At 49.5% G+C, this 24,792-nt stretch overlaps 3 protein-coding genes and 1 long non-coding RNA gene across 7 annotated transcripts; 2 read left to right on the top strand and 2 right to left on the bottom strand.

Annotated features, from left to right (window-relative positions):
- Positions 1–67: 67 nt before the first annotated feature.
- Cgref1 (cell growth regulator with EF-hand domain 1) lies at positions 68–10,131 on the bottom strand. The gene is made up of 6 exons (XM_074049366.1): positions 9,953–10,131; positions 2,988–3,090; positions 1,530–1,595; positions 1,361–1,437; positions 1,087–1,208; positions 68–906 (listed from the first exon to the last, which is right to left on the bottom strand). The coding sequence occupies exons 2-6, from the start codon at positions 3,071–3,073 to the stop codon at positions 400–402; spliced, it is 858 nt and encodes a 285-aa protein (XP_073905467.1). The 5' UTR covers positions 3,074–3,090; positions 9,953–10,131; the 3' UTR covers positions 68–399.
- A 1,059-nt stretch (positions 10,132–11,190) lies between these two features.
- Positions 11,191–14,014, top strand: LOC141414776 (uncharacterized). Its single transcript, XR_012439635.1, has 2 exons — positions 11,191–12,452; positions 13,472–14,014. It is a non-coding gene; the product is annotated as an uncharacterized lncRNA (long non-coding RNA).
- A 1,001-nt stretch (positions 14,015–15,015) lies between these two features.
- On the top strand, positions 15,016–21,566 carry Abhd1 (abhydrolase domain containing 1). Of its 2 annotated transcripts, XM_020154879.2 has the most exons (9): positions 15,016–15,214; positions 18,224–18,384; positions 18,711–18,893; positions 19,062–19,107; positions 19,277–19,389; positions 19,514–19,687; positions 19,863–19,911; positions 20,006–20,171; positions 20,290–21,566. In XM_020154879.2, exons 1-9 carry the CDS (start codon positions 15,101–15,103, stop codon positions 20,544–20,546), a joined length of 1,263 nt encoding a protein of 420 aa, XP_020010468.2. In that variant the 5' UTR covers positions 15,016–15,100; the 3' UTR covers positions 20,547–21,566. The 2 variants fall into 2 exon arrangements, with proteins under 2 accessions (XP_020010468.2, XP_020010462.2); XM_020154873.2 differs by lacking the exons at positions 19,062–19,107; positions 19,277–19,389.
- Positions 20,511–24,572, bottom strand: Preb (prolactin regulatory element binding). Of its 3 annotated transcripts, none has more exons than XM_074049367.1 (9): positions 24,220–24,572; positions 23,517–23,706; positions 22,781–23,016; positions 22,545–22,625; positions 22,312–22,436; positions 21,957–22,130; positions 21,739–21,811; positions 21,404–21,563; positions 20,511–21,219 (listed from the first exon to the last, which is right to left on the bottom strand). In XM_074049367.1, exons 1-9 carry the CDS (start codon positions 24,352–24,354, stop codon positions 21,125–21,127), a joined length of 1,269 nt encoding a protein of 422 aa, XP_073905468.1. In that variant the 5' UTR covers positions 24,355–24,572; the 3' UTR covers positions 20,511–21,124. The 3 variants fall into 3 exon arrangements, with proteins under 3 accessions (XP_073905468.1, XP_020010455.2, XP_073905469.1); XM_020154866.2 differs by having other exon boundaries at positions 22,781–23,001; positions 24,220–24,569; XM_074049368.1 differs by lacking the exon at positions 21,404–21,563 and having other exon boundaries at positions 21,026–21,219; positions 22,781–23,001; positions 24,220–24,570.
- Between the last annotated feature and the right edge of the window lie 220 nt (positions 24,573–24,792).

Genomic DNA, 24,792 nt, shown 5'->3' on the forward strand with positions numbered 1-24,792 from the left:
TCCCCAAGCTCCTGTGCCCCTGAACAGGGCCTAGGCAGCCTGGACCCATGGAGAGACGGCCCAGGGATGAATTCATTCTGTTCTTTATTGGTTGTCTGGGGCTGAAAGCTGCCCCTCAATTTAGCATCTCCCTGACCTGCACAGAAAGACCTCTCCTGCTGGGGCCAAGAAGGGGACACAGAGATTTTTGTTTGTTTGTTTTAAGAGAAGGTTTTACTATGTCACTCAGGCTGGCCTTGAACTCGTGATTCTCCTGCTTTAACCTCCTGAATGCTGGGATTACTTGTGCGTTTTAACACAACCAACTAAAAGGTGATTCATGTCCTAACATAACACCCCCGCTTCAAGCTTATGTTCTGAAACTGAGAATTTGGGGGTACAAGCCTGCATCCTCATGGTTTATATCTCATCATTGTCCATCTGAATACTATGAACCTCAAACTCATTTGGGCTGTTCTTGGACTCCAGTGTTTCCCTTGGAAGCTCTTTGGCTTCCCCTCCATGGTCCCCGGCCTCTTCCTGTCCCCCAGCACCCTCTATGGGACCTGGGGCATCTCCTTCCATCTCTACCTGTTCTCTAGCCTCCCCTCCAGGACCTGGGGCATCTCCTTGGACCCCTGTCTGAAGCCCAGCCTCCTGCATAGGCTCTAAGGATTCCCTTCTGGCCTCTTCCTGGCCCCCAGCTTCTTCCTGGGGCTCCAGGGCTTCGTGGATTTCTTGTCTCAGTGGGCTTTTAGCAGCTAGCCTCCCAGTAGCTTGAGGCTCCTGGGGAGCTGGTGCAGGGGGCTCTCTGGACTCTGTATGCCTGGGGAACTCTCCTGGGAAGTTGATGAGTTCTGCAGGGGTCATGAGCCCGTCTCCATCCAGGTCCTGGGTCTCAAGCACCTTGTCTACTACCAGGATCACCTGTGGAAGCACAGAGTCCCCATGGGGTCTCCAGTCACCAGAGATGCCCCCATCCCTTCCCAACACTCCCATCCCTACCATGCCAGCTCTGAGACCCCTTTCACAGGGGATCCACCAAAAGTTAAGATGAAAAAGTCCAAAGCACCAGGAAGCTGATCTGCAGTCTCCCACAGAGCTTACCGGGTTGATGGGAAAGTTAGCAGCTCCAGGGGCCAGAGCTGCTGTCAGCATGGACAACAGCTCCAAGCCATCCAGCTTTCCACTCTGGTCATAGTCATGGAAGGCAAAGAGGTAGAGGAGAACTAGGGAAGAGAAAGCTGGTTAGAAGACGCTACCATGGCAGGTGGAAAAGAACAGAGTCTACAGAGGACCTGGCACTCACTCCCAGCTCTGCTGTCCCAAGCCTCCTAGCCTCCCCCTCCACCCACCCCATCCCAGAAGCCCAGCCCCTTACCCTGCTCCCGGCTCATGTCCTCTGGCTCTTCTTCCCTCTTCATCTTCTCTAATCCCTTTAGATAGTTCTGCAGAAGCCTGTCAGAAAAGTGGCAAATCAGCCAAGAGAGTTCAGTCTATAGCCCCAGGCATGACCTTCTTTCTGAAAGCCCTCAGCCCAGCATACTCACCGGAGCTGCTCTGGGCCTGGCTGAAAGGGGTTGGACAGGGGCTGCTGCTGCACTTCTGGGGCCAGCCTAGAGTGAGGAGGGAAGGACCAACCTTGCAGAGAGCATCTGTAGACCTGGCCTATCTACCTCCCACCCCTGCCTTCCAGCAGCCCCAAAAGGAGGTGCTCCCCCAAATTCCCAAAAACCTTGTGGGGAAGAAGCCCTTCTGGTGGCCCTGAAAGCAGAACTTTACTCCCTCAGACTGTTTTTGCAGCTGCCCTACTTAGATGTTAGAAAACCCAAAAAGGGCTGGTGGATTGGCTTAAGTGGTAGTGTACCTGCCTAGCGAATGCAAGGACCTTGGTTCAAAACCCAGTACCACCAGAAAAAAAAAAAATCAGAAAACCAAAGGAAAATATCTGGTGAGATTAAGGCCAGATGAGGTCACACCATGTGAGAAGATACATGGTAGAGGCTCAAGACCACCAAGTGGGTGGCAGGACAAGGTGGCTTATGGCAACCTTTTCCTTCGGTTATGGGAGATGGACAAGTGTCTGGCTGAGTCTGGCGGCACTGCCCAGGTGTATACCGATCCAGTTTTCTCCATGACACATAACTGCCTCTTGGGTTTTCAAGCAGAAAGCAGATGGTCAGTTTGGGGTTTCAATCTTCTCAGAGTCTCTTGGTCAGTCTTTAAAACTCAAAATGTGTTCCCAGTTCTGGTTGGGGCTACTGTTTACTCACATTGGTCCATGTCTGTGATGGCAGAGCTGGCGATTGTTGCTGCAGCCACTTTGTTCACTGCTACCAGTCCTTGAGGCTATTTCTACCTGTCTTCCCTCCTACCCATGATCCCCACCATGGAGCATGAATAATAAGACTTCCAAAAAACAATTCTAATGAAATAGAAACAAGTTGGATGCTGGTAGTTTACGCCTCTAATCTTAGCTACTTGGGAGATTGAGATTGGTGGCTTGTGGCAACCTTCTCCTTTGGTTATGGGAGATGGACAGGTGTCTGGCTGAGTCACCTGGCCAAAGGTCAAGGTTCAAGGCCAGCTCTGGGGAAATCGTTCATGAGGCCCCATCTCCAAGATGGCTAGAGCAAAATGGATGGGAGGTATGGCTCAAGTGGTAGAGCAGCTGCTGGGCAAGTGCGAAACCCTGAGTCCCACATTAAAAAAAAGTAGAAAGGATATATTAACAATCTATTTCTTTGGCATTCCCTCTATGAGTCTCAGTTAAAGGACCACAGCCACTTCCCTGGCTGCTAGCTCTGTTTCAAAGGAGTCCAGCAAGCATGACCTGAAGGCCCTCTTTGTGACATCCTGACAGGCATAAGGCAGGAGATTGGGGTAGGGCAGTACAGAGATCAGGGGCTACACCCCAGGCTTCTGGCTCCCACAGGGGACCAGCACACCCTTGGGTCTCCAGAGACTCTCCCTGACCTGGCTCACACCTTAGCTCCTAAGCCCCTTACCTGGTGGCTCCATCCTTTGGGGCAGCCCGACCCAGGGGGAGCAGCAGAAGCGGTAGCACTAACACTCTCACCAACCAAGGTAACATCCTTCCTGGAACTGGAGCTAGGAACAGAAGTAAGGGGTCAGGGGGAAGGGCTGTCTGCCATAATGTTGGGTCAGACAGAATGCCTTCTTTCCTTGCCTCTACCTGCAGCCCAGGAGACAGGACTCCTGCACAGTGGGGGGAGTGGAGGGTAGATCGATGCATGGGCATCAGCTGTCTTCCATGGAACTTTGCTCAAAATAAATTCTGCTCCTGCTCCAGTATATCAAGTGCATAGAGGACTGTGAGTGGTGGTGTGTGCCTTTAATCCCAGCTATTTGGAAGACATAGGTAGGAGGATCTCAGTTTGAGGAGGGCTGGGCAGAAAAATGTGAGACTATCTGAAAAATAACTAAAGCTAAAAGGAAGGGGCATGGCTCAAGGGGTATAGCACTTGCTAGAGGCCCCGAGTTCAAACCCCAGCACTACCAAAAAATAAATAATAAAATAATGCACACAAAAGCAGAGCTGTTCTGGAAGAAGCAGTGCTGGGGGTGAGGACCCCTCCACACAGTCCCTTGTCCTGCCAGCCCCCATGGTGTTCAAAGTGCTTCTAAAGTATAGCTGTTTAGTTCAGGCCACTGGTATTACACATGGAAAGGAACTCCAGGAGTTTAGAGAATAGGCCTGATTAGAACTCAGGGACTCACAAAAAGACTGAGATTTACACAGACAGGCAAAGAGGGAGACAGAGTGTTAGCTTGTAAAAATCTGCTATCCAGGCATGGTGGGGTATGACTGTGATTCCAGCTACTCAAGAGGCAGAGGTAGAAAGATCACAGTCCAAGGCCAGCCCAGCAAAGTTAGCTGGAGACTATCTGAAAAACAAATTGAAAGCAAAAGGAGTGGGGGCATGGCCTCAAATGTTAGTGCACTTGCCTAGCAATTTGAGGCTCTGAGTTCAATCCCCAGTACTGCAAAAAAAAAAAAAAAAAAAAAAAATCCACTGAAGCCAGGCATGGTAGTTCAAACCTGTAATCCAAACATTATTCAGGAGGTTTAGGCAAGATGAGTTCAAGTCCAGCCTGGGTTACATAGGGAGTTCAAAGCCAACCTGGGCTACATAGCCTCAAAAAAAAAAAAAAAGACTTTCCCATAGACTGTAGGCCCATAGGCAAAAACAATCACTTAATTATGTGGAAACAGCTAAATATAAAATGTATCCATAGAAAACACAGAGCAGTGCAAAGCTTTCTGGTTAGTTCTAGGGATATGTGCATATATCGTGAGTTTCCACGGAAGCAGAGCCCACCAAAACTGAGACCTGAGACCCCAAACCCATCTCTAGGAATAAAAATAATTACATGCTTGATGATCTAAGCAGAGGATCAGGAACCCCCTAATGGAGTACCCTATACTCTGCCTGGCATTGGATTTTCTTGGAGGAAGGCTTGTGACTTTCACCAGACTCTCCAAGAGTTCTGACTGTAAGGAAGATAAGGGGCAAAGTATCTAACTCATGACGTCTCATGAGCAAGAAGTCTTCCTTTTTAAGTTGTCTTGAGCAAGAAGCAGCAAGGCACAGAAGTCCGTTAGAAGGTGAATCTACTGCGATCACAGAACCTGGCTTCATTTTTCTGTGCATATAATTGCTATAGTGAGTACACATAGTTTGTTGGTGTCCATAAACCCCAGTGGCCAAAAGGATGTTGAGACCACAACTGACCTACAGGTGTCCATCAACATCAGCTGGCACCATAGATCCTTGGGTTTTAGTTGTTATTCCTAGGACAGAAGACAAGGTCTTGGCTTGTTCAAAGCAGGTAGCTGCAACAGAGATCACTGGATACATCCCAGTAACAGGACTGTGACATACCCCATGTCTGGAAGTATGAAAGTAAGAGTCCCAAAAAAGTAACTACAAAGCTGGATAAAGTAGAAAGTATCCTTTCAAAATCATCCAGTTGTCAAAAAAATTCTCAATGTATGAAAGCACAGTGAGATCAGTAATTTGGGGGAAAAGTGAACTTGACATCAGCCTTTGCTTCAAGAGTTCTGCCGCTGAAGGTGTGACTCAAGCAGGAGAGTGCCTGCTTTAAAAAAAATAGCATCTGCCAAACCCAACCCACGTGAACTTGAACTATCAGTTTGAGTGTAGTATGCAGCAGAAGAGACCAGTCATAATGCCTGGCCCCACATAATATGAAAGACTAATAGTATATTCCCTACATAAAGTTGGGTTTCTTGACAGTTGCACTCAATACAGAGGTGAGCAAAAGCTCACTATGAAGAAGGGCAGCAAAGAAAAAACACAAACAATTTTACATGAGCAACTTAGAGAATTTACCAATAGACTTAAAAGCTTCTATTAAGCCAGGCATGGTGGCATGTGTTTAATTCCACCTACTTGGGAGGTGGAGGCAGGAGGATTTTGAGTTCAAGTCCAGCCCAAACAAAGGTAGCAGGAAGACCCTGTCTCAAAAACAAAACAAAAGGTTGGGGGCCAGTGGCTCACGCCTATAATCCTAGCTTCTTGGGAAGCTAAGATCAGGAGGATCACAGTTTGAAGCCAGCCAAGCAAATAGTTTGCGAGGCCCCCATCTCCAAAATAACCAGAGCAAAATGGACTGGAGGTGTGGCTCAAGCGGTAGAGGTTGAGTAGTCCTGTAACCAATGGGGAAATTGAATCTGTGAGTATGAACCCACATTAGTTGGGGAACTGTAAACCTGAACTGTTTCTAGAGAGCAATCTGCAAACTCGTATTAAACTTTGACCCAACAATATCATCTTGGGGATTGCACAGGGAAGAACACAAGTGGAAAAAAGAATTACATAGCTGGATGCTGGTGGTTCAGACCTGTAATCCTGGCTACTTGGGAGGCTGAGATAGGGAGGATCACAGTTTGAGGCCAGCCTGGGCAAGCAGGTCAAGAGACCAAAATAACTAGAGCAAAATGAACTGAGGGTGTGGCTCAAGAGATAAAGCACTGCTTTGTAAACAGGAAGCCCTGAGTTCAAACCCCAGTCTCACTGCTCCCCAAAAAAGGAGCAATGGTTAGAGGAGACCTGGATGAATCAGCCAGAGGACCACCTCACATAGTTCTTTGTATGAGTCTGATGGTGCAAGGATGGGCCAGGTGGAATTCAGTTTCTAAGATGAAGGAGGGGGACGGTGCATAATGGCTGAGAGGGTCAGCAGGCCTGAAAGAGAATGCCAGGAGGTGTGGGCCCTGAGCTGGATGCCACAAACAAAAACTTGGTGCTCTAATATGCATCTGGAATGTCCTCCAAAAGTCCATGTGTTAAAGGATGGATCTCTAGGTTGGTGGTATTGGGAGGTGGTGGAACCTTTAAGAGTTGGGCACCCATGGCTCATGCCTGTAATCCTAGAAGAGGCAGAAATCAGGAGGATCTCAATTCAAAGCCAACCCAGGCAAATAGTTCTCAAGACCCTATTTTGAAAAAAAAAACCATCACAAAAAAAGGGCTGGTACAGTGGCTCTACCAGAATGGCTCAAGCTGTAAGAGCGCCTGCTTAGCAAGAGTGAGGCCCCTGAGATCAAACCTCAGTGCCACCAAAAAAAAAAGAGAGAGAGGTGGGGCCTAATGGGAGGTCTTCTGTCATTTGGGGTGTGCCCTTGAAGAGGAAGGTTCCTCTTCCTCCTCTCTTTTACATCCTGGTTATATTGTGAGCAGCTTTGCTCTACCACATGTTCCCTACCAGGATGTGCTCCCTTGCCACAGGCCCAATAGCCATGGGGCCAACTGACCATGGACTGAAACGCCCCCAACTGTGAGCCAAGTAAACCTTTTCTCAGGTGCTTGTTATGGTGATGGAAAGCAGCTAACACTCACGGGAGGCACTGGCAGATGCCAGGCAACAGAGGCCAGGAGGACAAGCATCTGTAGGGAAGGTAAGGGTTAACATGTTTGTAGAATAAAGATACTCATTATTCACTTACTTAATTTTTTTTTCCTTTTCAGCAATGAGGATCAAACCCAAGCCCTTATGCACGCTAGGCAAGAGGTCTACCATTGAGCTACACCCTTAGTCCATTTCTTTTAATATTTTTAAAATATTAAATATAAATGAGGTACTATCTTATCAGTAAACTGATAGCCTAAGTAGAATCACTTCTTTTTTCCACCGTAAAGCTTACAAACTTTTACAAGTAGGAAAAGACACAAATGTTAGAAAAACAGAGGTGCTAGATGTGGTGGGGCACATCTACAATCCCAGCCACCTGGGAGACTAAGGCAGGAGGATTCCAAATCCAAGGCCAGCCTGAGCAACACGGTGAGACTCCGTCTTAGAAAAAGGAAAAAGAAAGAATCGCTAAAGACAGGTGGTCTAGCCCAAAGTTCAAGGCCCTAACCTCAGGCTACCTAAGTCCAGATGCAGGCTGGGCAGGACACAGCTATCTTTTCATTCTCAGGTTTGTGTCTGTAACATGGGCTAAGGTGAGGCCTCCCCAGGGCCCTGGTGAGGACTCAGTGAGACAGGCCTGTGTAGTGCAGCGCCTCTCACATAAGCAGGACTTTGCCTTCCAAAAGTTTTACCGGCTGCTCTCGATGGCTTCACACCTCCCCTCCATCCCCTGGCCTTTCCACCTGGATCCCCTGAAATTGCTTTTTCCACCCCATCTGCTCACTGCCAGGACCGAGACCAGAGAAGACACTGGAGTAATTTAAATCCCTCAGAGCTATCAAAACCTATTATCTGAGCTGTTGCTTTTAGAAGAGGACATTTGTGAACTTCAAAGACTCGCCCTCTCCTGGAGGTACTTCAGATGTAGGGGGAGCGCTGTCCATCCCACTTCACTAATCTACTCACTTAATTAGGCCAACTGCAGTGGTCCCAAAACACATCTGAAATTCCTTGACATTCCTGCCCTGCAAACCTGGAGACTAATTCACCTCCCCTTGTATAGGATTTGGACCTAGCGACTCGCCCAGTCCCATTGAACTACTGAAGTGATGCTATGTGACTGCCAGGTGGCTGACATTTCCATCCTAAAGCTGCCCCAGTCAGCACCAAATGCGTGAGTAGAAATGTGCCTCCACTGTCTGCCCAGACTGCACTCCTGAGCAAAGTCAAGGTTATTGTTTTAAGCCACTACATGTTTGTTGTTGTTTTGAGACAGGGTCTCTCTAAGTAGACCAGGCAGCCCTGGAACTCATTATGTAGCCCAGGCTGGCCTCAAACTCATAATCCTCCTGTTTAAACCTCCTGAGTGCTGGGATTACACGAGCCCAGCTGTGAATTGCTTCTTACACACATTAATCTAGTAGCCTTTTACTACTGTCCCTGCCTCTGGTGTCTTCTCCACACCCACATCAGATAAATCTTCTTTTGCTAGAACTCCATTGCTCCAAAACCTTCAATGGCTCCCTGTTTCTATTGCAGTCCAGAGTCCTCACTGGGCATTGAGAGATTAAGTTATCTGACCCATCTTCCAATGGTCTATCACACCAACACTCTGCTTTAAACAGAGGCAGACTGGAGTCTCCTACAATAATTTCCACTTTTGCTTTTCAGTGCTTTTGTCCAACCTGTTCTATCCTCAACCTGGATTATCCTCCTGACAACCTTAGCATTCAGTTGTAGTCCCCCTCAAAAATTTAAATAATTGCATGAGAACTTTTAGTGTAATGGCCTCTTAATGCTTCCAGCTGTGACTTTATTTATTTATTTATTTCAGGTACTGGGGTTTGAACTCAGGGCTCCATGCTTGCAAAGCAGGCGCTCGACTGCTTGAGCCACACCTCCAGGCCAAGCTGTGACATTTTTAATACAAGTAACCCACCTGTACTGTTTAAAGAGAGTCAGGCTAACCCATCGCAAAATGTGTGATGAAGTGGGTGTCATGTGATTCTCCATGCTTACACATTTTGAAGCATTTACAAGCTTTTGCAAGCAACAGAAATAAAGCAGCCATTGAACCACAGCTTGTTAAATAAAAATGTTCCTAACCATTTCCTATAATTAGGTAATGAACCCTAATGAACACCACAAAAACCATCATGACCATTAGTTAACAGTTGGGGTATAATTCAATGAATTCTTTGTGTCAGACACGTACATATACTTTCGCGATGACCTAGCAGCTCAGATTTCTTCAAACCTTTGCACAAGCACATAGGAGGAGAGCTTAGGCTCAGGTCTTAACCTCTCCAATGCCTGGATCCCTGTCTTCACATCTCACATCTCCTATCTCCTGGGGTTGGAGAGGGTGTAATGAGATAATGTAGATAATGGTCCCCAGCAGATGCTCCTTGAGTGTTTCAGAGACTCTAGGATGTGGCGGGACCTTTAAGGGTTACCATGAATACCTTCCCATCCAGGGCACATTTCTTGTACAACATCCCTGTCCAATGGCCAGACAGTCTCTGCTTGAATCTTTCCAGGACAGGAGCCTGGCACTTCAGGAGCATCCCTTGCATTTCTGGGTGAGTCTGATAGTTGGGAAGTTATCTGAACTGAATTCTCTCTCTTGGTTTATCCCAATTCCCCCACTCCTCAAGAAAGGAGGCAGCTGCTATACAGTCAATGGAGCAGAGCACAGCCCTGGATTGGTCTCCTGTCCGGCCACTTCCAGCAGGATGACATCCTGGAGCCCTTTCCAATCCATCACTTCAGCTGCAGCTGCGGTGAAACCTGCCAGCTCCCCGCACCCCCCACCGCCAGGGCTGTTGGGGCAACGCATCTGATGCAGGAAGGAAAGGCGACGAAGGCTGTGTGACCCTCATCCCACCAAGCAACCGCCTCCTCTACCTGCTCTCAGGGGTGACCTCTTCCCCAGCGGGAGGCGAGGGCCAACGCTCCTGCCAGGTCCAAGCCTCAGGGATGCTGGGGGACCAGAGCAGCAGGCCACCTAGCCCCCAGCAGGGCCCGCGCAGACCACCCAGCCCTTAGCCCGCCAGGGCGGGGTCCGACCCACCTGCTGCCGCGGCGCCGTGCGGGGCTGGGGCTCCGGCTAGATGCGCGCTCCAGGCTGCCGCCGCCCGTGCCGTGATGCCCGCAGCTGGCCCGCCCCCGGCCGCTCCACGTGGCTGCTCCACGTCGTCCTGCCCTCTGGGTGCAGCCGCCGCCCAGGCCGGGCAGAGTCCGGCTGCAGCCACCGCGGAAGGGACGCGGGGACCCCGCCCGGACCTGGCCACCGCGGGGCGGGGTGCGTGTCACTGAGACCGGGGACAGAGGCACAGAGACAGAGAGGCAGGCGTGTGTGTGTGTGTGTGTGTGTGTGTGTGTGTGTGTGATCCTCACAGCCCTCAGAAGGATCCAACCCAGCAGACACCTTGATCTTGACTTCTAGTGTCCAGAAGTGTGAGAAAATACTTTTGTTAAGACACCTAGTTTGAAGTACTTTGTTACAGCACCCCTACAAAGGAATACACCGTCTGAATGTTGATGAAGACCAAATCTCTAACTCCAGTCTCTAAGCCCCAGACCTCAGGAATCCAACGTCCTACCTATTTGTGCCAGGTTCTTCATTTATGAATGTGACACCAAGAGGTTAATGCCTTTGAGAGAAAAGCTTAATGTTATTCACAGCTACCCTGGAGACAATAGGCAAAGCAAGCCATGTACAGCCACTGGGGGAAGGACCAGTGTCCCTCAGGAGGCAGACAGGAGCCAAGGTCACAGCCTTAATTGAGGTGTTTTTGTTTTTTTTTTTCAGAAATGCAAGGCAGGGCATGAGTAAGTTTAGGATTAGCTAGTTTGAATAATTCCGGAGGGCTTGGGGCCTAGTGGCTTTCACTAGTTTCATGGTACCTGGCCTTGGGGTGAGTTAGAGCAGGAGAAATATTGGTTTAGCGTGTGAGAATTAAGTAAAGGAAGTGGTTCAGAGTATGGGCTCTGATCCCAGGGGAGATGTAAATAACCTTGTATGGCCTGTGGTTAATGGAAACACAGTTAGTACACATACTAGCATCCCACCTTGTCATGTCTGAGTCTGGATGCATCATTTTCCTTCTCAAACCTTCCCCTCCCCTGGTTTTCTCTATCCTAGGAATGGGCCCCCCTGTATCTGTGCAGTCAGACACCTGGGGATCATCCCCATTCCTCCTTTGCCCCACCTCCAACCCATTTAGGTATCCTACCAATTCTGCCTCTTGTCTGGAAGTCTATTCTCATGCTGCCTGTCCCAGCAGCTGACTTCCATGCCTGGGGTGCTGTTTCCAGCCATCCAATTGGCTTCTCTGCTTCTGTCTTCATCCTCCTCCAATCCCTTCTCCAAGTAGCCTGAGACATTTTTTTAAATATTGCTCTGATCATGTCACACATCCCTCTTAAATCCCTCTGAAGGCTTTCCTCTGCCATCAAGATAAATAATTCCTCTCTGCAGCTGTTTACCACTTGGTTCTTGACCACCCATGTGCTCAGCTACATCAAATTTCTTCTGGCTCCTTTAAGAAGTCGCTCACCTCCAGCCATTCCCTTTTCCTGGATCTAGAACTCCCTCCTCCCACTTGCCTGGGAAGCTCCTACTGATGTTTTGGCCCCATCCTTGAAGTTTGGGCACTCTGCTCAATGCTCCTCAGTAGTGAGTACTTCCCTGTCTTCTCTTCCTCACTTTCCTTTCCTTCTTTCCTTCCCTCTCTTCCTCCCTTCCTTCCTTCATGTTATTTATTTATTTATTGCAGTACTGGGGGTTGAACACAGGGCCTACACTTTGAGCCACTCCACCAGCCCTTTTTTTTGATAGGCTTTTTCAAGATACGATCTGGTGAACTATTTGCCCAGGCTGGCTTCAAACCACAATCCTCCTGATCTCTGCTTCCTGAGTAGCTAGGATTATAGGCATGAACCACTAGTGCCTGGCCCTTCCTTTTATAAAAAAAAACAAAAAAAGGAAAAAAAAAGGTTTATTTTGGCTCATGGTTGTAGAGGTTTTAGTCTATGATCAGTTGGTCCCATTGTTTTTGAGCCTGTAGCAAGGCAGCACATCATGGCTGAAGCACATGGCAGAGTGAAACTGTTCACCTTGGGTTGGCTGAGTGGCTCAAGTGGTAGAGCACCTGCTTAGCAAGTGTGAGGCCCTGAGTTCAAATCCCAGCACCACAACACAGAAACAAAGACAACAACAAAAAACTGTTCACCTCATGGCCTGAACATGAAAGAAAGGGAAAGAGCCTGTGTTTCCAGAATCTTCTCAGATGCCTAATGTCCTAAAGACCTTTCACCAGCTTCCATCTCTTCATGGTCCCACCACTTCCCAATAATGCCAAGCTGGGGAACAAGCCTTTACCATATGGACCTTTGGGGAACACTTAAGATCCAAACTACAGCTGGTTATTAGAAGAAAGAGGCAGGAAGGAGAGTCCAGAGTCCGGAGAGGAGAGGTGACTATGAAAACAGTGTGTGCTGCTGGCTGTGAAGACAGAAAAGGGGTCAGGAGTCAAGGAATCCAGGTATCTCCCTGGAGGCTAGAACAGGTATGAAATTTTTTTTTTCTTTCTTTTTTTGGTGGGATTGGGGTTTGAACTCAGGGCTTTATGTTTACAAAGCAGGCACTCTACTGCTTGAGCCACACCTCCAAGTCCATTTTGCTCTGGTTATTTAGATATGGGGTCTGGAGAACTATTTGCCTGGGCTGGCCTCAAACCTCCATCTTCTCAATCTCTGCCTTCCAAATTACTAGGATTACAGGCATGAAGCACCAGGGCCCAGATAGAAAGGAAATGTTTCCAAGAGCTTTCAAAGGAACCCAGCCCTGCCAGGGCATTGATTGTAGCCAAATAAGACCCATGTCAGACTTCTGACCTCCAGAACTGTAAGAGAATAAATTTGTGTTGTTTTAAGCCATTAAGTGTGTTGTAATTTGTTACAGCAAAAGAAGAGTGAGCTATTATCAGAATACATCCTTTTTCTAGTACTGCTCTGGTCAGAGGGTCTTAAAACTGCTCTGAAAAGCACTGACTACTTATTTGGGTCTGTGAATTAACTAAAAGGAGGGGAAAGTTTGCCATCCTTGCCTCCATTTTGTATTTGTCTTTGCATTAAGTCATTCTCTGTGTAGTCACTTTGCAATCACCCTGGAACCCAAGAAGGACAGGACTGACTCAACATTTATACAGTGTTACGTGCCAGTTTGAAGTGTTGGCCCATGTTGAGGGTGCTTGCCGTCACAGGCCAGAGAACTGGCTTGTAAGGCAGCTGATTGATGAGCCAAAGCCGGAATAGGAAGTAGGATTTATTAGAGAGAAAGGAAAGGCTATAGCCAGAACAGTGCAGTGGAGTCCAGAAACTGGTGGCTTGCGCTCAGGCGAAGGCTGGGGCTTTTATGGAGGTTTTAACTCTGGGTTAGGTGAGCTCTTTTCATTGGCCATGGATTTGTGGGCTTTCTTAGGTGAACTGGTTTTTTTGCCCCTTATTGGGGAGGGGAAACCATCTTGACAGCATTTTGCTCATTGGCCCTGTGGCAGATCTATGACACCCTGTACCTCCTCTTCAGGGTGCAGGAATGCAGGTTTACAACACCTTCTCAGGAAGCAGGAATGCAGGTTTATGACTCCTTCTCAGGAAGCAAGAATGTAGTGCTCTCCACAGGGGGGGATGGGATACTCATCTGCCTGAGGGCTCCAGACCCCAAGTGAAAGTGAGCCTCTCAAGACAGACCACTGGAAATGAAGGCAATCACTTGGAGCAGGAGTAATCACCAGCACCCTGGAGCAAGAGTGATCATCTCATGAGAACCAGCTGCTCACCTAAAATGTTGACAATGATAACAACTCTGGAACCCTGGAAGGACAAGGACTGAAATAGTGGCCAACTAGGTCCTACCTGAGCTGCCAAACCACCTGCCACCACCTCTGACCAACAGAACACAACTGTGACCGGGACTATTTAACTATGCATACCTCTCTTCTCCTGCCCCCAGTTCTTTGTCTATTTAAACCTATAGCTCATGCCTGTACCTGAAGATGGACTGAGTGGTTACTTTGTCTCTTCCCAAGGAATGTCCCAGGCCGTGTAATAAACCTTCCTCTGACATTCACTATGTCTCTTTATTTGCAGTATGGGGCGAGTGACCAGACCTGACATGTGGAATTCCAGGAGTTTGGCCTTCGGTCTAAAACCTTTGGTTTCAGTCTCTGTCATAGGGTTCAACCCTGAGGTCACATTTGAATTGCCCAGAGAGCTTTTACGTTACATCCCTTGATACATTTGTACTCTGGTATGTGAGCTCTTCTCCAGACTAACTATGTTAAGGGAGGTGTCTGAGCACTGGCAGTCAAGGTAGAAAGCCTCTGCTCTGGTCCAGTCCCTACTCCTATAGCCCAATGACAACAGGTCCAGGATCCCTGGGTCATCTCTATGGAGTGCCTGGCACAGAGTGGATGATGAGCACATTATCTATTGTACGTTCACTGTTGGCAGGGATTATAAGACAACATAGTGCCACTGCATAGCGATTTTAACCTGGGGTTTGAACTCAGGCCTTTTGCAGGTCGCTGGGGTCAACTCCAAGCGGTCAGCAGTCGAGGCTGGTGGAACACCACCACTTGAGTATGTAACAGCTTGGGACAGTGGCTGTGTCCAGTGTGTATGTGTAACTGTGAATGGCTGTACTCTGTGGCACAGCAGAATATCCCCACAGGAGAGGCTGTGCCCTGGGTGTGACTGAGCAGCTGGGGAAGTCTGCCCAGGCTGCTTGATTGAGCCATCGCTGGGGAAGAGTTTGAGGAAGAAGGAGGCGGAGATGGCCGGCACCAAGATGGCAGCTGGAGGGCGGAGGTGCTGCTTGTTCTTGGGCAGCGCTGCTTGTAACCGCTGAGGGGAAACAGGAGGCGGGAATGGGCGGGGGCACGAGAGGCCATTTGCAAGTCGCCGGGGTCACCTCCAAGTCTTCACCAGTCGAGGCTGGCGGGTGTCCTAACACCGCCTCGCGCCCCTCCGGGGGCGGCCCTGACGGTGGGCGGGGCCGGTGTCGGGGGCGGGACCGGTGTCGGGGGCGGGACCTGCACAATCTGGCCAATGGCGTGCAAGGGGCGGACCGCGCCAACCTGCGGGCCAAAGAGTCAAAGTTCAGGAGCCGGAGCCAGCCGGGGGCCTGGGAACTGGAACCCCGCGCCTGCACAAGATGCTGCGTTCCACCCTGAGCGCCCAGGGCGGCACCTGGACAGAGACCTTCCCTCTGCTCTTGGCTCTTGCCGTTTCCCTCTACTTGGGCTACTACTGGGCATGTGTGCCCCAGGTGGGTGCGGGCCCAGTGCTCTGCCGGCGGGTGTGGGGTTCTCAGGTGTGGGGGCAGCCTCCAGCCTGGGCTCGAGTCCTTTGTGAAAGCTTGGATGGTTTGGGTCTGCTGTCCCAAGCGAAACTTGCTATTGTCATCTATTGGGGAGTCGGTTTTTTGCCTCCTTTAATTATCTGGATTGCCCCCCGCCAGCTGGACCAGTTGGGCACGGGAAGGGTGTTGCCCGCATAATGTGGACTGGCATTTGGAAAGGCAGAGTGGAAAGCATCACGAGGTGTCAGAAATGTGCACTTTCTGCTTCCTTTTACTTTTAGGTAGTCTAGCAGAGTCTCTTTAGCTGAGTGATGGAGCCTGAGGCCCGTGGCTCCACCTCCATCATCTTAGTAGGGCCTTGCTGGGGTTCCCGCCTAGCTCAGAAGGATAACCTTGTGCATTCAACCCTCCTTTAAGTTCTAGACTCTTCAGGTACAGTTTGATGAGAAAGTCTGAAGAGTCTGGAGATTTTCTCACTGAAATTTAAGTAACATAATCTCCATATCTAGGAAAAGCAAACTATTTTGATGTTCATTAAAATTTATTGTAGGTAAGTGAGTCTAACAAATCTATTGACTCAAATCCTTTGAAAAGACCTATAGGAAGTGCTGGAGGTGTGGCTCAAGTGGTACAACACCTGCCTAGCAAGCGTGAGGCCCTGAGTTCAAACCTCAGTACCACAAAGCCAGGGCACTGTGGCACCTGTACCTGCAGTGCTGGCTACTAGGGAGGCTGAGGCAGGAGGATGGCTTAAGCCCAGGAGTTCTGAGTCAGCCTGGGTAACACAGCAAGACAGTGTCTCTTAAAAAAAGCTTGGGCATAGCTTAGTGGCAGAGCACATGCTTAGCATGCAAAAGGCCCTGGGTTTAAAAAAAACTCAAAAAAACTTTTTTAAAGACATACAGGTGATTTTAGTATTTTCTATATTTTCAGAACTTTCTACATTAGTATGTAATGTTTATAAAATAAGTCAGGGGTGTAGCTCAATGGTAGAGTGTGTACTTCACATGTATGAGTCCTGGGTTCAAGCCCCAACACCAAGAAAGTGATAATAGTAAAATTTTTAGAAATCTCTATTTAATAAAAAAAACTGTTTAAAAGCCCAAACCTAACAGTAGTCTATAAGCCTCACCTTACACATGAGATTTGAAGTCAGTCATTTCAGATCAGACCTGTCCTTTACATTTTCCTTTACTTGCAGCCAGCCACACAGAAGTCAGAGTCCCTGCCACTTTATACCCCAAATCTTTTCAACTTCCAAATCCTAGGTAAACTGTATTTAAAGTACCATTCTGGAAGCCCTAAGGATTTGGGGTTTGAGCTGCCCAACATGGTTATGATGTAATATGTTTTGTACACAGTAACCAATGGCATATTACTAATTCATTCTCAGGAGTGAGTTAAGAAACATTTTGTTAAGAGTTACATGAAGGTAACCCACATAAATCAAATCTATGAACTAACTTACCAACTTTGTTCTCCACCACTGATCTGTTTGATCAAAGGCTTAATAAATTGATATCAACTCAAATTCTTGACAATATAGTACAGTGACTAAATGGCAGAGTTCAAGAGTCAGAGACACCTAGGTTTAAATCTCCAGCTATACCGCAAATTAGCTGCGGTGAGCTTTGTGAATTTTGACAGTATTTGACATTCAGACTGTTCACACAGGGGGATTATAGGATCTAAGAACTGTTGTGACTATCACAAGATGGTCACAAGTGATTAGCACAATGCTTGGAACCTAATGAGCACTCAACACATTTTACCTACAAATATTAGCATGATACCCTAACTATTAATTCTGCTTCCCTCTTGCTTGCTGTGCATCTTTGGGCAAACCAGTTGATCTCTTAGAATCATAATTTCTTCACTTATAGCTTATCTGACAAGGTTGGGCTTAGTTCAGTGCCTGCAGATAGCATACAGTGAGTCATTGCTGTTATCCCAGGGTCTAAGGATCAGAGTTCAAGCCACATTTCCCAACAGTCACATTTTCAACTTGGCTTGTCTAGTTATCATTTCTCCAGCCTCTTTTGAGTCTCAAGACTGAAGGAAAAGATAGGTATCTGAATCTGAAGTTCCTCTAAAATGCAATTTCTGTTTTTTGTTTTTGTTTTTTGCAATGCCTGGTATTGAACCCAGTCTTGCACCTGTGAGGCAGGTGCTCTACCACTGAGCTCCAGTCCCTAGCTTTGGCCCCCAAATTTCTGTTTTTGAACCTGAGGCCCTCTGACTTTGTTCTGTATACTCCTCCTTCCTAAGCCTCCTTACTCACTCTTACTCACTTCATGACCATGCAGAACCAAGCAGGAAAGTTGAAAGTCAGCTGATCTCATCTATTCCTGTTATCCCATCCCTGTTTCCTTTCCCCTGGCTGGCATGAAGAAAAAAAAATGGGTTCACATTAGGACCATTCCTCCTGTGGAGCATGCTCTAGCAGCAGAGGCTCCATAAATGAGAGAAAATGAGGTTCCCTGGTAGAAAGAAGCCCTTCAGCAGTGAACACACATCAGGGAACAACAGGGATATACAGACAATGGGGTGCTAAAGTTGGGGGAAGCCAGAGTGGCAAGAGCCAGTTTGGATAATTTTACTGCGGGGTAAAGGTCGCAAACTAGTGCTTGAATGGCTGGGACATCAACCCTTCCTGCAAGGGTCAGCTGGGCAGTTTACATTACTTGCTCCCCCTAGATGAGCTTGAGGCAGAGATAGGCTGAACAAGGAAGCTGACACTCAGCTGCAGCAGCTCCCAGTTCGGGTCACTTCTGGAGAGATGACACTCCAGAACTGGGGTTCTTTGGAGCTCTAGATATTATCAGAGGTGATGTGGCCATTCCAGACTGAGGAATGCTGGATACCTCACCCTGACAAAATAGCAGGGTAACCTCTGAGAAGAGGGGTCAGTGCCAGACACCTCACTAGCCTGGGCCAAAAGCCAGGGGAGTGACAGTTTGTGCTGTGCGATTACAGAGACCTCGCTTGATAGCCAGCCCCAAGTTTTTGGCCTTCCTGGAGCAACATTGTCCCATCACTGTGGAGACCTTCTACCCCACACTGTGGTGTTTTGAAGGACGGCTACAAACCATCTTTCGCATCTTTGTGCAGCCTCAGCCCCTGGTCTCTTACCGGAGGTAAGAAGGGACAGAGCAGGTGACCATGAAGCTGCAACTATCTAGGGAAAGAAGATCTACCTCTTTAAAAATGAAGGTGATTCTTTTCCCCTTCTACCTCAGTGTGTTGAAAGCATAATGAAATTGGGTATATGGAAGGGTTATCAACTTGCACCCGAGGTAATATATCTCCCCATTCTACTTTGGTCAGCTTTACTCTTTCACATAAAGCATGCCTTTGAATGATATCCATGGCACGTGTGGGATTTGTAACTGAGGCAGAGGATAAACCTTTGAAATCAAATTCCTAATAGTATCTTTGTGTGCCTATCTCTCCCAAACCCCAGTGAAGTTCTTCAAACCCCAGATGGAGGCCAGTTCCTGTTAGACTGGGCTGAGCAGCCTAACAGCAACAAATACCCTGACCCTACCACCCAGCCCGTAGTGTTGCTGCTTCCAGGCATCAGCGGCAGTAGCCAGGAGACATACATCTTGCACCTGGTTGACCAAGCTTTGAGAGATGGCTATAGGTAATGATGGGCACAGCCCAGGAGTGGAGGTACCTGAAAATTTGTAGTGGGATAAGTTAATTTGACCCTTATACAGTGCTCGAAGGAGTCTGACAGAGGTCTTTTTGAAGACTACCAAAGAGGGTGGGGATTCTTGGGTCTGGCTGACATACTTAATGTGTGCCCCAGGGCTGTTGTATTTAATTACCGGGGCTGCCGTGGGGAAGAACTGCTGGTGAGTATCCCCCTTCCTCGTGGTAGCCCTACACCCACTCTGTTTGGAGATCTGTGGCCTTGGGGCTCTACTACCCTCACTCCCTTTCCCTACCACCTCCTGAGCCCTTCCCTTCTGTTACCTTCTGGAAAGAGCCTCCCTCCCCATCCAATGATCCCATGTGCCTTAGACCCACAGGGCTTATTGTGCCAGCAATACTGAAGATCTAGAGACAGTTGTGAACCACATAAAGCGCCACTACACCCAAGCTCCACTGCTGGCCGTGGGCATCTCTTTTGGAGGGTAATGGTTACCTGGGCTTAACCCAGATGTCCAGTCTTTCTTTCCTCCTCCATATCCTCTCCTTCTCATGTTTCGACTCACTCATGCAGACCCTTCTTTTGTGGCCCTTCATCCAATCCTGCAGAATTTTGGTGCTGAACTACCTGGCACGGACCGGGAAGGCTGGGGGGTTGGTGGCAGGATTGACTCTATCTGCATGTTGGGATTCTTTTGAGACTGTCAACTCCCTGGAGACTCCTCTCAACTCACTGCTCTTCAATCAGCACCTGACTGCTAGACTCTGTCGGCTTGTGGACAGGTAGGGAGGGTCTTGGCAAGTGGGAAGGGACAAAAGACAGGGTAGGATGGCAGGCATGCCAGGCTATCCCAGTACTTAGGTCAGTTCTAATCTGGGCTTTCTCACAATAATGAGGCTGCACACTTCAGGTCAGATACAGAAGTCAAGACAAACCCTGATGGTACTCTTTTTCCAGAAATAGAAAGACAATTGAAAAGGTGTTGGATGTAGACTTCGTGGTAAAGGTATAGTCTTTCAAGTCCCCTCATGTCCCAACATCATTCTCCCACCACCTTCCTCTTCTCTGATATCTTAGCCTGTCATACCTCCATCACACAGGCCCGTACAATCCGCCAGGTTGATGAGCGCTACACATCTGTGGCCTTTGGCTATAAAGACTGTGCAGATTATTACCAAGCTGCAAGCCCAAGAACCAAGGTAGATTCCATCCAGATCCCTGTGCTCTGCCTCAATGCAGCAGATGACCCCTTCTCCCCAGTCCATGGTGAGTAGCCTAAATTATGATGCCTTGGTCCCAGGGCAAGTGGACAATGAGGCACAAATGGAGAGCCTGGGTTCTCATTAAAGGCAGGTTGCTGACCTCTTCTTTGACCCTCCCCCAGCCTTTCCCCTGCAGGCTGTCCAACACTCTCCCAATGTTGCACTGCTCATCACTGCTCGGGGTGGCCACATTGGCTTCCTGGAAGGGCTGCTGCCATGGCAACACTGCTACATGAGTCGCCTCCTACATCAATATGCCAGAGCCATCTTCCAGCACCCAGCAGAGCTGCTTGAACTCAGGGCACCCTCACCCTGGGGACAGAAAGAGCTGACAAGAGTACCATTTGGGGTTTCAACTCACTCTTCCCTTTTTTATTAAATATCAACTCTTCCTACCTAATAGGCTGAGGTTCATTTTCCCTTTCCTCAAGGCTAGAGTAGGCCATCCTGGAACTTATTGTATATTTAGACTGGCTGGCTTGGTGTGACCCACCTGAACCCACAGAGTACTACTACCTGAGTTTTCTTTTTGCCCCTTCCTGCTCGAACAGCCAGTACCAGACTAGTCTTCTTCCCAGCAAAAGCCAGGAAGAAAGCCTTCACGTGAAGGCTGTGAGGGGAGGAGGAGGAACTGATTGATTCTGCAGAAAGGATGGCAGTGCCTCCAGGCTCTTAGGTATGTTTCTGGAAAAGGGCAAGGAAGCAGGTAGTGTGGCCTGGGCTTCAGATACCACTGTCCTGGGTGGATCCACAGGTGATGAATGCAGGACTCACAGGACCCAGAGTCACTCAGGGCCACAGACAAGCTTTAACTGAGAAGGGCAAGCAGTGCCCGTCAGTCTCACCAGAGGCATCCTCAGCTGTGGACCCAAATGAGGCAAGCAGTAGGGTCCAGGCCTCCATTCTGATCTAGAAGGTGGTAGTGTTCATGCCCCTGATCCTCAGGGGACAGGGAGGTTACAGAAAACCTGGAAAGGCACTCTGGAGCAGCAGGATGGTCACAAAAATAAGCCCAACACACAGTAGGAGCAGCAGCCACACAGGAACACTCCCTAAGGATGGGGTAAGGGAAGAAGTTAGCGGACAAAGGGGCTTCACAGCCTGAAGACCAGAACCCTCAACCTATTTCATTGGAGGCAGCAGATGGATGGCTATAAATAAACAACCCATTCTCCAGGGGCCAGTTTTTGCTACAGCGAAAGGTAAGGGGTGGTATTCCCTGCCCTAATGACTCACGCCGTGATGGTAGCAGGTGTAGTTGACAACGACTGTCTACAGCCACAGAGAAAAGGGCAGTTTCATGAGACCCGAGCAGCTCTGGACCACGACCCTTCTCAGGTAGAAAGGCCACATCTGTCACCACAATCCCATGGGCCTCCCTCACGTAATAGAGGCGCTGGGGGCAGGAGAAAACTAGTGAGGGAAGGCTCAATGGAAACTTTCTTCTGGGAGACATGCTCCCCACCCCTGGCAGGTTTCCCCTACAGGCTGGGCCAGACTCCTTCCTGTATAGACAGGGCAGAGCAGGCCTGCAGCCCTCCCACAGGCTTGTGCCAGCCTCCACCCATTACCTGAAGAGAAAAAGCGATGTAGATGGCAACAGAGCCAGTGACTGTGCCCAGGCCCAGGAAAGTGCCTGATTCACTGCAACAAATAATAAAGTACTCATTGTTCTGGAGGCCTGTGCAGGAACTCTCACTTACCAACAGTGGTCTTCAGGGACTTATAGACTCCTTCTCACCATTGCTCCCAGCACCCTCTACCCAGCTAAGCCAGCACCGTCTCACACCTGACACTCAGGCAGGAGATGACTTCATGGCCACAGGGCCTGGTCCGAAGGGGCAAGAAAGTGGACCCATCCCAGGCTGTGAGGTAGCATGGTGGGGGCTGGCGCAGGCGCTTGTGTGGGATCTGCACTGTGAAGAGTCGCAGCCCTCGAGGCTGGTCTGGAACCTGTCCATACCTGGGGATCAGGCAGAGAGGCTCTTCAGCTCCTGGGGTCTGCTCAGCCTTCCCACACCCTGGCAGGCACAGGATAACACCTGACAAGGCCACAGTCCTCCCTAGCTCCCACCCAGTCTTTTCCCACTCTCCCACCACAGCTGGGCAGTGCCTCTTTTAGCTACCCTCCGGGGCCTTCACACCTGCAGGCCTGGTAGCGGTAAGGCATGCCAGATAAGGTGGGTCCATTCTCTTGCCAGTGCAGCTGTGTCACTAGCTGGTCCTTCTGCCACACAGAGGCCTTAAAGTCCCAGCCCACGGTTACCAACTAGACAGGAATAAGGAGTCCAAAGATGGGACAGTTAGGGCACCCAATTACTGTGTAAACAGCATAAGCACCTCCTCTTTTCTGCAGCCCTTCCCCCCACCTCCTTACCTTGCCATCAGGCCCAAAAGTCAAGTCTTCAATTTCTCCTTCATGGGCTTTGAAATCCAGAACTTTCTCCAGGCTGGGTACCTGCAGCCAAGCCACCTCCATAGTTAAGCCAGAACACAGCAAGAGCACTCTTTTCTTCTAATGACCACTCACAAGTTTCCTAGAACTCATGTTCAGAGTCTCACAATTGTTGTCCTGTAACTGACATTCATCTCCCCTAACCTGGAAAACCATACCTTCCAGACACGAATGTAGCCATCCGTCCCTCCGGTGGCAAGCAGGGTATTATCATGGTTGAAGCGCACGACTTTCTGGAGTGGATCAGGGCTGAAGTCTGTCTGCACTGCTTTCAAATTCTCTACCCTGAGTTCTACCCCCTCGCGCTGGGTTTCAGCTCTCGATTTCTTCTCTTCTGCAGCTGTCCCCTTCCTTTGTCGAGGCCCTTGTTCCTTGGAACCTGCATCATAAACAGCTTGCCAGAATCCAGGCTTATGTATTAACTAACGTTGGCCTCTCTCTACGTGGCAGGTGTATAGACAGTTTCTAGTTGCTATCATAACCCCCATTTCCAATTCCACTCCCCCCCTCCTTGGTATGGGATTTGAACTCAGGGCCTTGAACTTGCCAGCAGGTGAGCCATGCCCCCAGCCAGCTCTTTTTTGTTTTAGTTAGCTTTTGGATAGGAGTCACAGTGTTTTTCTCCCTGGGGTTAGCTCAGCAAATCTCCTACCTACACTTCCCTACCATTTCTGGGATTCCACATGTATGCCAACACACCCAATTTACTTGTTGAGATGGGATCCTTTATAACTTTTATGCCCTGGCTGGCCTTGAGCCCTGATCCTCCCAATCTGTCTCCTGAGTAGCTGGGATTACAAGCATGTACCACATGTATTACAGGTTTTTAGAGACTAAGATGAGAGGGATTTCACTTATTTTAACTTTTTTTTTTTTTTTCCCAAAGCTTCTCACCTGTTTTCTCTGCCTTGTTGCCCTTTTGCTGATAGGCCTGGAAGCGCAGGAGCTGACAATGGGCATCCTGCCCTGCAGCAAGGATGTTACCAGTCAATGCCAAGTTCATGGTGGCCCGTGACTCTGTGTCATGGGAGTGCAGCAAGGAGGCGCTCAGGCGCCCATTAATCTGCTGTAGCTGCAGAAAGTGCTGTAGGAAAGGGAACCAAGATGGGCAAAGTTCAGGAGCGCCCTGAAGGAACGCGAGGCAAACTCCTAGTCTGATGTCTTACTCTCTTGGGTCCTGCACCTTATAGTTCACAGGGCTTTCTGGAGCCTTTTATCTCTTATTTGAGCCTTCCCAAACTGTACCACAAGCAAGGCTGGGATTACTGTTTACAGATCAACGGGATGAAGCTCCGAGGAGTGAGGGAACCTAGCCTAAGGGCCAAATGCACCATTTGCTCTGCTAGTTCTAGACAAGGCTATGTGCTTCCTCCGAAAATACAAGGATAAGCCCCATGGAGCTGCTCGCGAGGTCGCGGCGGGAGGGCAGCTTTTATTCTACCGTAAGTCTCTCAACGCCCCAGTGAGTGCGTTCTCGGCAGAAATCTGCACCGGGGCACCCGGCATGCCTGGTTTCCCCGCAGGGCCCTAAGTAAGCAGCCAGGGTCCGGTCCTGGACCCACGGTGTGGCCCAGCACCAGAGGCCCCGCGCTCTCACCACGCCATTCTTTATGCCCGTCTTGGCCGCGCCTCCTCCGCCCGCCGCGATGAGCAGCCCCGCGCTGGGGTCGATCTGAAGCGCGTACAACGGAAACGGGGCCCGGTACAGCTCTAGAGCTCGACGCCGGTCCATCCTGCCCACCGTGCGTTCACTGCCAGTCCCGCGGCACCCACGACATGCCGCGCCCGGCCTCTGACGACTGCCCGGGCTGCTGGTGAATTTGGCCCTGTCACCGCCAGGAGAGCTGCGGACACCCTTCCCTCCCAGCGGCTTGCCCCAACTCTAATCACCGCGGGTATCTGCGTCTTGGCGCTCCAGGTGCACAGTGCGCACGCGCCCCCGGCAGGCTCTCCGCGCAGGCGCAGGACGCCAGTACGCGTCAGCACTAGCGGGCCGCTGCCCCGGCCGTGCCGCTTCCGGTTCTCCGCCTCCCGCTGACCGCGGCTGCGCGCCATCTTTGTGCGGGGCGTGGGACCCCCCCCCCCCGGGGAGGTGGGGCTAGTGGGGATGACTAATGAGCCGTTAATAAACCCTTGAGCGGGTGTGGTGGTAACTGGCTACCCATAGGCT

The sequence above is a fragment of the Castor canadensis genome, chromosome 12 (assembly GCF_047511655.1).
Source record: "Castor canadensis chromosome 12, mCasCan1.hap1v2, whole genome shotgun sequence".
Lineage (NCBI taxonomy): Eukaryota > Metazoa > Chordata > Mammalia > Rodentia > Castoridae > Castor > Castor canadensis.

Excerpts from the sequence above, each read along its gene's own strand:
- Cgref1 (XM_074049366.1), bottom strand. The coding sequence starts at position 3,073 with ATGTTACCTTGGTTGGTGAGAGTGTTAGTGCTACCGCTTCTGCTGCTC. Across the intron at positions 1,438-1,529 it reads CCAGGCCCAGAGCAGCTCCG|GCTTCTGCAGAACTATCTAA; the intron begins GTGAGTATGCTG and ends CTTTTCTGACAG. Across the intron at positions 1,209-1,360 it reads GGACATGAGCCGGGAGCAGG|TTCTCCTCTACCTCTTTGCC; the intron begins GTAAGGGGCTGG and ends TCTCTTCCCTAG.
- Abhd1 (XM_020154879.2), top strand. The coding sequence starts at position 15,101 with ATGCTGCGTTCCACCCTGAGCGCCCAGGGCGGCACCTGGACAGAGACC. Across the intron at positions 19,688-19,862 it reads CTCTGTCGGCTTGTGGACAG|AAATAGAAAGACAATTGAAA; the intron begins GTAGGGAGGGTC and ends CTCTTTTTCCAG. Across the intron at positions 19,912-20,005 it reads ATGTAGACTTCGTGGTAAAG|GCCCGTACAATCCGCCAGGT; the intron begins GTATAGTCTTTC and ends TCCATCACACAG.
- Preb (XM_074049367.1), bottom strand. The coding sequence starts at position 24,354 with ATGGACCGGCGTCGAGCTCTAGAGCTGTACCGGGCCCCGTTTCCGTTG. Across the intron at positions 22,626-22,780 it reads GCTACATTCGTGTCTGGAAG|GTACCCAGCCTGGAGAAAGT; the intron begins GTATGGTTTTCC and ends GCTTGGCTGCAG. Across the intron at positions 21,564-21,738 it reads ACATCGCTTTTTCTCTTCAG|CGCCTCTATTACGTGAGGGA; the intron begins GTAATGGGTGGA and ends TCCTGCCCCCAG.